The 9,618-nt window shown below is 34.6% G+C and overlaps 1 protein-coding gene across 2 annotated transcripts in view; it reads left to right on the top strand.

Annotated features, from left to right (window-relative positions):
- Positions 1–8,852, top strand: part of LOC113231462 (RNA pseudouridylate synthase domain-containing protein 2-like) — a 156,589-nt gene extending 147,737 nt beyond the window's left edge. The window contains exons 7-13 of one of the 2 annotated variants that reach the window (XM_026465799.1): positions 325–436; positions 4,728–4,924; positions 5,180–5,377; positions 6,148–6,246; positions 7,145–7,266; positions 7,466–7,651; positions 7,883–8,852. In XM_026465799.1, the coding sequence (XP_026321584.1) occupies positions 325–436; positions 4,728–4,924; positions 5,180–5,377; positions 6,148–6,246; positions 7,145–7,266; positions 7,466–7,651; positions 7,883–7,957 (989 nt within the window). In that variant the 3' untranslated portion in view covers positions 7,958–8,852. The remainder of the gene's footprint in view (positions 1–324; positions 437–4,727; positions 4,925–5,179; positions 5,378–6,147; positions 6,247–7,144; positions 7,267–7,465; positions 7,652–7,882) is intronic. The other variant, XM_026465792.1, reaches the window with a different exon arrangement.
- The last annotated feature ends 766 nt before the right edge of the window (positions 8,853–9,618 follow it).

The following is a 9,618-nucleotide window of genomic DNA, read 5'->3' as shown; positions in this document are numbered from 1 at the left end:
TTAACTTTTTCATATTCCTTTACATGTCACTACGTTTAAATAGGTTGCCTTGGGACATTTTTTTCGTGGTTTTTGTATTAGACCCGTCGTCCATTTATTTGTAAGTCAATGGTATATATCCTCAATTTGACTATACATTTTTTTCAAAGTGATTGACTCAACACTTTCACAGTTATGCGGTATCACCCAAAGCCATTTGACTCTTTATACTTTTTTTTTATAAAACAAATATACGCCATTTAGTTCCAAAAAAAAAAAACTATAATTTCCATTGTAGCAATCGTGAAAGCCCAAGAACGACAATATAAATACTATTTTGTACAGGACTACTGCTGTTCGGTCGGAGTCCGAAGAAGGCAAGACAAATGGAACATCAGATCAGGAACAGACAAGTGCAGAAGGAATACGTATGCAGAGTCGATGGGGCGTTCCCTGAGTGAGTATTACCCCTATTTTAGTTACTACCCTCAAAAGTCACTTGACGCCGACTTTTAGGCTTCAAAGATATACTTAATAAATACATAAATAATTACTGACACGTCTGTCTCCCTTTGGGGTATGTAGACATCATGATCATCAACTTGTTGTTCTTCTGACTAACATCTTTCGACTCCTCCAATCGTATCAATCTCTTTGCGCTCGCTAATCACCATCATTCATTCTCCCACTGGCTGTAGGTTTCCCGTAGTCATCCACCACGATCCTGCGCTAGTCTCACCCGTCTACTGCCCGTGACTTTGACAATTTTCGTCTGTCCATCTCATTGTAGGTCATCCTGGTCACCACTTTGTTTTGACGAGTCGAAGAAGTCGTGCATATACACTCAATGCTTAAATCGCAAAGGTCTAATGGACATTGCTACTACGCCTGTCACCCTGAGATATGAACTTGACACATCTCATGTGCCTTCAAAAACTGGAACGCAGTAATGCTCACATTGCTGCTTGGCGGCAGAAATAGATAAGGTGACAGTAGTACCCTGGACGAATTCTTTCACAAGGAGATCTACTATTATTGAAACTTTAGTCCACCTGTTATCACCATGCTTCACAATATGTCCAGCTCAATTCAATTTCAGCTTCGTTATTTATTTCCTAAATCCTGGACTTTAGTTGGTTTACGGGATTTAAAACTCGGTCTATATGGTTGATGCTGAGCATGACTCGCTCTATGGCTCTTTATGGTACTTACTCTGGGCTGGACTCATTGGTTGAAAATGCGAGTCTTCAAGCACTGTGGAATATCAGTCGATTTCAGATGTCATCTTTATATTTGATAGTTTTTTTAAAGACTTCCTTAATCTGATCTATGAAATCTGAAGTTTACCACCCCACGTTTCCATCCATATTCGCTCAATAAATTTCTGCTTTCAATCTACTAACATCTACCCTTTGTACATGACCAAATCAGATTTAAAGGACGCAAATTTCGAGCCCATAAGGTCATGTTCACACGTTTCATGATGAGCGTTGGCCTGTAGGTTGAAATGTAATTAATAAAGTTGTTAGCAGCTACAATAGATCCCTTTGAGTTGTTGAAGTTCATAGGCCTAGGGCCCTTTTCGAACTAATAATAACTCCGATCTTCCGCCTTGTTAAACGGTTTAAGTGGCAGTTTTCAGAGTCCCCCAAACTTCACGTCAATCGACCCATAACCATAGAGTGTGTAATCGCTCTGAATTATCACAAGAAACATTATATAATATCAATTTTCTGGTCTCAAATTAGGCAATTCCCTGTACTATGAGTAGCAGAGCAAAGGAATTCACTCTAGGGCACACCCAAAACGTAACACCCGAAGCAGAACCGATTTAGGAAGAGTTGGTTTTCCAGATTGGTCTTATCCGGAATAAAAAAAAACTAAATTAAAATTTAAACTATATACTAGTATATTACAATTTGTTTTTACGTAATCGCTATAAATCTAATTACGTTATGACGTAGTACTTCATCAGAGCAGACATCATCCCTAGTTCTGTGGTGATCTACAATAAGATAACGATTTATTGTTCTCTTGGCTTGCTTTTTACTTCCATTTGCGATCTTTTCCACAATATTTGTCGGTACTCCGTTCAATACCTCGGTTAGTATATGTGCCAAGATACTTTTCCCATACACATTGTTATATTTCGGTAATTGAGCCCGTCTTTGTGTACCACCTTCGTCTAGCAGCCTCAATGCAACACGTTTATCATTAAATGAATAACGAAGAAAGTTTAAAATCTGTATCCTTATGTCTTGTTTAGATTTCAATGGACAGTAAACAGATTTTATTATTATATCAACATTATTTCCAAACAATGAAAAGTAAGTATTTACATAAATCTGTATTCCAATAACAAATGTACATTGTAATAAAAAATGTTAAAATAATTATTAATACAAAGATCGAACACTTAGAAAGAAATTCCTTCGATCCAGATGGATTCAAACCGTGCCAGACGCCTTGCATTAGTTGGCCGGAAGGTGGCAGTCTTCCCTGGACGAACTCTTTCACAAGGAGGTCTACTGCTACTTAAACTTCGTATTCAATAACAGACTAAATCTATTTAATAATTTGTCCAACCAACCAGAAGAAATGCTCAATAATGGGAGATAAAACTTCTTCAATTCAATTAATGAACAACTTCAACAATACCTAAACAACAATGTTGTTATAACATTATTTTAAAGTTGTTAAATTTGTGGATTATGATTTCCAATAGAAATAATGACCCAGGGATGTTGAAACGTTTTAATTTTACTGCTTATAAGCAGTAACTTGACTTCTGTTAGTTTTCAACTTAACAAACTTCCAGAAGACCGTCGTTTATAAACTGTGGAACAGCAAATTGAATTGGGATTGTATAGATAACAATAATATTTCTACCTGTGCAAATTGAAGGAATAATATTTAATGTTGCTATTTGAAGTTTGCAAATTGATAATGTTTTGATTCCAATCTAAGTGTAACTTTGCCTTGATAGCTGTAGAATTCATAACTCAGTGGCTTATTCATGATATTATGCAAATACAGGCAAGTGTAGATCCAATTCAAGCTAAAGTTCTAAATATTATTATAAAGAACACTCTTGAAACATTGTATACAAAATACATTTTAATTTTTTTTTTTAAATTTAATTAAGACGAAATACTTTCATAGATTTGTCATATATGGCGCTACGGCTAAGAAGTCGTTGAAAAACTAAATGTAAAAATCCGACAACAAACACATAGAACAATTCATGAGGTACGCTGGTTCCTTCCCTGGCTTAGTTGGCATGTCTGTCACGATTTGCTAGGAGAGGTCGGTTCGAATCCGGCCGGATCGAAGGAGTTTTTTCTAAGTGTTCGTATTTGTTGTATTAATAATTATGACATAGAAATCAAACTTGAAGATTTTTACTATTGACTTTATAAACCACAACGAATGATCGTGGCCTTGGTATAATATAGCCACATGTGATCATGTATCAAAAATGCTTTTATCATAAAAATAACACGAACGACATAATACATTGTGTTAAGTATTTGGCATTTTATAATTTTATTCTCCTATTTAAGCATAAAAAGAACAATGGCGACTCCCATTAAATTGTTGACATAATTTCTACGCGTCTGTTTATGAATCAGTACAGAGTACTACAAAAATCGACCTCAAAAGTCAATTATCCCCTAGTTTGCCACCCTTATGGGTAGAATGTGTTCTTCAAATTTAAATGGGATTACTACTGAGGTACCCAACAAGAAAAAATCATCAAAATCCGTTAATAAATGCCGTAGTTATCGCATAACATACATAAAAAAAAACATGGAGTCGAATTGAGAACCTCATCCTTTTTTCAAGTCGGTTAAAATATAGTTTAAATTTCTGAACACATTTGGTTTTTGGTTTACTTATTCTGAGAAGTCTGGAATTAAAGATATTCCAGTTTGAAGTTTTGGAGCTTGTATTTTATATAATTGAATAAAATATATTTGGTGTATTATTATAGCAAAATAAAATACAGAAGCCTTTGACAGAATTAATAGAAGCTAAATGGTTCCGTGGGTTTGGGACGTGACGAAAGTTCAGAAAAAAAATCTGGAGAAGGATTTATCACCTTATTTTTTGTAATAAAGTAGTTAATCTCTTTTTGCAAATCGGTCGAATCAGTACATTTGATATTATGTGAATTTACTTACTGTGGACCTATCAATATGTAGGTATTGAAAAATCTCTTTCGGGCGGTTAGACTAACGACTTCGACTTAGATCAGAGGCTCAACGTTAAGAAACTAAGAAACCGACAGTTGTAGATATCGATTCGGTTACAAGCTAATTAGTCGTTTGAGTTTGATTTAAATATGAATTTCTTTAATTTAAACTTGTAATTGTGACGTTTGAAGACGCAAAATAATTCTTTTAACAATAATTTCGCCGTTGTTCTATTATCGATTAATTTCGTTAGTAGTATCTTTAAACTTCTCTCCTGAAAAGTTGGCCTTTTTTATATGTGAACTCATTCATCGGGTGTACAAATTGTATTGCCATTGATCGCTTAATAAATAAATTCGTCATATACCTTTAAAACTACCAAATTCTCACTCTCTCTCTTCTACATTTCAATGTTGACAGTAATAAAAAAGTTAAACCGGCCGGTTATACAAATTTACTGACTCCGTCTCTCTCTCTCTCTCTCAAGAGAGCCATTCTAAAAACCATTAGTGAGTAATAAACAACTTTCTTCTACCTGTTTTTAATTCCCAGGGAAGAAATTGAGTGCACCGAACCGATAGAAGTGGTCAGCTACAAAATCGGAGTCTGCAAAGTTTCCCCCAAGGGTAAAGACTGTTCAACGGTGTTCAAAAGCCTGGGGTATAACTCTACGAACAACACTAGTGTTGTCCTTTGCAAGCCGAAAACGGGGAGAATGCACCAAATTCGAGTGCATTTGCAGTATTTGGGTGAGTGTTTGGATAAGTTTGTCGTCATTTTAAAAGCTGTAACGAGCAAACATATTTACGAAAGTTCTCGCAATACTGCGCTTAATCAATTCAAAAGAATTGATCACCCAACAAAGAAACACACGCACTAGTAAAATATATATTCAACCTCTTTTCAAATCGCGTATATTTTTGTGCGGAGCCTAAAAAATCATTTAATGCATTTCATATAGATTCTTCGAAACAATGATATACAATTTAATTTTCCATCTCCAGGTTATCCTGTGGTAAACGATCCCCTCTACAATCACCCAGTCTTTGGACCTCTCCGTGGCAAAGGAGGTGATATGGGAGGCAAGACCGACGAACAATTGGTTCGGGATCTCATCGCGATACACAATGCTGAAAACTGGCTCGGCGTTGACGCTGCTGATGACGATATGTTGTTTTCTAAACCTGCGGCTGATGATAAAGGTAAGATTTGGAATAATTTTTTTTATACTGAAATAAGTGAGCATTTGACCTCCATTTCACGCGGTGGAAAGTGATGGTAGATTATATATATACCGATGTAAGGTAGACGATGTAGCATGCACATCTAAATAATACCTAAAAGGTCCAAGTTATAGCGTTCGTGGAATTCCACTCCTTAGCCGCTTGCCATATAAAAGAGGAAGCAAAACGCGTCGTGCGCATAGGTATCCACCATTGGGGTGCAACCCCAGTCTACATCTAATCCTCCGATGAAGATAAGTGGAAGGCGGAATTAATCATGGATATAAACAGACGTTTTCGTTATTAAAGTGACGCGTATTTAAGTACAACGTACTGCAATAAAGAATGAAATGGCAATGTGTATGTTATGTCACAATTGCCGATTCAGATTTAACTCTTAATTTCTAAATTCTTGTAACTGATTTGTTTTTCGAAGTATGTACTACATCCTCCTGATCATTTTGATAAAAAGGAATATCCTTCCACATAATGCAACATTTATATTTCTGGCATTAGTTGAAACCGAATTTCAAATTCGCTTTCAGAGTGTTCACGTGATTCATTAATCAATCCTGTTCATTAATTAATCTATATGAAATGATCATTTGTATATTGGAAATCTATAGATATCTACGAAAAGGGAACAATGCAATTTTTACTTACAAATCTGTGCTTTTGTTCTGTGTACGTACAATTCATATGAATTATACTTATTCAAAGTTTTTAACGATTTTATTTTATATACACAGTTGGTGAAGACGACTGCGACACTGGTCCAGCGTCAAGAGAATCGTCACCAAGACTGGAATCCCCTGCTCCAGGCGTGACTCCTTCAACTGTCATGACACGTAAGTAATTCATCGTTCTTCAACCTGGATCTTGTAGTTTTGGAAGATTTATAATCGTCTTCCCTAGTTGCAACAACATATTGATTTTTTTGCGTAGTCATGTTTTATGACGTTCGAAATAACCATATAAGATTTTTATAATTATTAATACGAAGATCGAACACGCAGAAAGAATTCCTTCAATCCGACTGAATTCGAACCGACATCTTCTAGCTTACCGTGACAGAAGACGCTAGAAGACGAAGACGCTAGAAGACGAAGACGCTAGAAGCTAGAAGACGTCGGTTCGAATGCGGCCGGATTGAAGGATTTTTTCTGAGTGTTCGATCTTTTCGAACTACTGCAGTAATTTCACAAAAAATAATTGAATATCAATTCAATAAAAACTTAAACATATAAGATTTTATTAATCAAAGCACTTTCACATCAAAGGTATTCGAAGTTAAATAGAAATAAATTCAACTGGAGCAAAAACAGAAAAGTTCCGTCGATGTCGAAAGTTAGTATGTAAATTACAAACAGTTGTGAGTTTATTCAGAAGTTTAACGAAACTCGTATGTTTTCTGATGGAGTTCCATTTACATTGTACAATTTTTGATAGACATTATGTATTAATATATTCCTATTCTTCTTACTTTTTAACATTACAGTTTAAAAATACACAACATATTTAACTAGGAGGTAATAAATATAATACAGCAGCCACTTAAAAACTTGTACTTTCGTTTACAACATTCAACTCTGTGTATTGATTTTCTTGAGAATTCATGAACATATCTTAAAAGTAAGCGTATATCAGAAAGTGCCCCTTGGCTTACATAAAGTAGCCTACTCTCTTTATTTGTAAAATTACGTTTTACAGTACTTATATGGTCTAAATAAAATATTTCGTTAACAGCGACTTTACCAAGTCCCTCAAGTGGAGCAGAAGCCCCAGAAGCATCATCGCCCGCTCCTTGCACCCTGGCACCCTCACCAGCTGTGTCTCCTTTGCTTAGCGAGGATTCTAATGATGCTAAGGTACGGTAGTATGTTATCTATTTTAATCTTGAATTTTTTATTTAAAGGAAGTAGAATTACTTCCTTTACATATCTAAAGTTTTATACATGAGTAAATATCCTATGATTTAATATAAACAGTGAAGCTATATACAGACCTAAACAATGAAGCGTTGTTACAAAATTTTTATAACTCCAATGTTTTCAAATTCTGCTGCAGTCAGACAAAGTGACAGTGGCAACGCAAACAGGCTGTGCGCCTACTGCAATAAGTACAGCGAACGCTTCATCGAGCAGTTCTACAGATGCAATTTCCTCCGACCCGCACTGCTATGAGTGCCGCGTGCGGTACCGGGACCCGCGGCCGCGCGATTTGATCATGTATTTGCACGCTTGGAAGTATAAGGTGAGTTGGAGTTACTCAAGGGTCTAGTTTATGTCCAAAACTTTCTACCTTTCATTTTCTTATTAGTTATTTTATGACAATATTAAGTAAAAGGAGTTTTTTTTTATTAAAACATGTTATGTTTTGATCTTCATTCAGAGTTGCTTTATGTAATTAGTTTTCGTTTCTTGTTACGTCATCATCGACTCATTAAATTTTATTTCCGGTAACACTAACCGTCATCTATTTCAGGGTCCTGGATGGGAATATGAAACCGAACTCCCTCAATGGGCGAGTGTGCACTGGGAAGAGCCCGAGAGCTCATAGTCATTAACACCATTGCGCCGGCGCCTCGCGACCATACACGTCACTTTTAAACACAAGTGATACATGACAATCATATTGACGTTGTTGTTTATTATAGACTTAATGATAGTAATGTTAATGATGGCATTGAAGTGATAAATGATGATTTTAAACTCAATATTGAAGCAAAACATTATGTATAACCTGTTAATGTTACACAGAGAATAATTGCTTCAGTATTGTATGATAATATTATTCGCGAGGCGTCAAAAGTTGAAATGGAAAATTTTTACTAGGCTGTTGACGATACAGTGCTCTGAGGTAAGTTTTATAAAATTTAAAATAAGTGACAATTAGCGTAAGGTTAGATTTTGTGCATTAATGCTGCTTATCTTATTTTAAGTTCTTAATTATTCAGCTGCCTTTAGAGCACTCGTGTTTGCGTGTTTGATTTCGACCCTTCAGTATTTTTTAGTAATTCTGTTTTCAGTTCCTATATTGGCCTAGTATTTGTCGGCTTGTTGTAGTCTAGTATAAGGGGTGTAACAATTTGTAATAATATCGGTACCATTAATATAGTTATATCGCTTTAACGAGGCAGGGTCAGATCCACAATCATAAATGAATATATGATAAATAAATCCTTTTTAAACACGTAATGGGATAGCTCTTCTACAGATACATATATCACAAAAATAAGAAAGAAACGAGTAAAAATTTCACCAACAATTAAGGGCAACATTGGTTCCTCAAGGTTTTCCTTATTTTTTCGATCATTTGATATCTTTTTTAATATGTTTACAATCACTTCTTAAGTTATGTTTTTGTATTTTTCGTGCACGTTAATAATAATTGGTGAAATTTTAGAAATTTCAATCAAGTTTTGGACCACTGCTATATTTTCTTATAGTCTTAAAATCGTAAACAGGACCACTGTTTAAAATCTGTTGTATAGAGAAGCTATCTCGATAATATTAAACGCATTATTGAATAAAAAAACTCATAAATAATATTGAATAATGATAAAATTTTGTCGCATTTTTGTAGACGGTGTTTTAGCTACCTACGTCGTCACGTTTTGGCTTCCATAGTTTTGGGTAGTGAGATATATAAAAAAAAATATTTAGTGAAATGAAATCTCGAAATTTTTGTACTTTTTACATAATGTAATTTTGGCATTTGTTAATTTCCTTTTTTATTTTTATTTTTTATAATATTCATTTATGTATCGTTCTATTCTACGACGTTGTGGTATGCATTTAAAAATTTATTTCCATCGAGACTTTCTCCTTTAAAAAGACAGCTACTGCAAGTAGGCACACTGATTTTATTTTCAGGCAAACATTACCAATGTATCACTTCAGTGGAAGTATTATACTTTTCTTTATAATCAATGGATGGTTAAAATCAGTTGGAAGCAGCAGTTTTAAAGACATGATCGTTTGTTACTCCTATTTTAAGTTTTGTGTGTTTGTTAGTTTTAGGTGCCTTCAGCTTGATTTTAGTATCATATACATTTGGATTGTTTTCAATTTAGTCTTTGTAATCTTAATTGACTACAAAGTATTTAAACGCTGGTTCGTTTATTCGTTTATTATTTTATTTACTAGTATATCGTAGTATTAAAATATATAAAAGACAATTTCCTTGACTCTAAAATGTTTCCACGAGCTTTTATAAAT

This window comes from Hyposmocoma kahamanoa, unplaced genomic scaffold (genome assembly GCF_003589595.1).
Source record: "Hyposmocoma kahamanoa isolate Upper Pololo Valley unplaced genomic scaffold, ASM358959v1 102, whole genome shotgun sequence".
NCBI classification, from domain to species: domain Eukaryota; kingdom Metazoa; phylum Arthropoda; class Insecta; order Lepidoptera; family Cosmopterigidae; genus Hyposmocoma; species Hyposmocoma kahamanoa.
The sequence above is the reverse complement of the archived record's forward strand: the minus strand, read 5'-3'. Positions and strand labels throughout refer to the sequence as shown.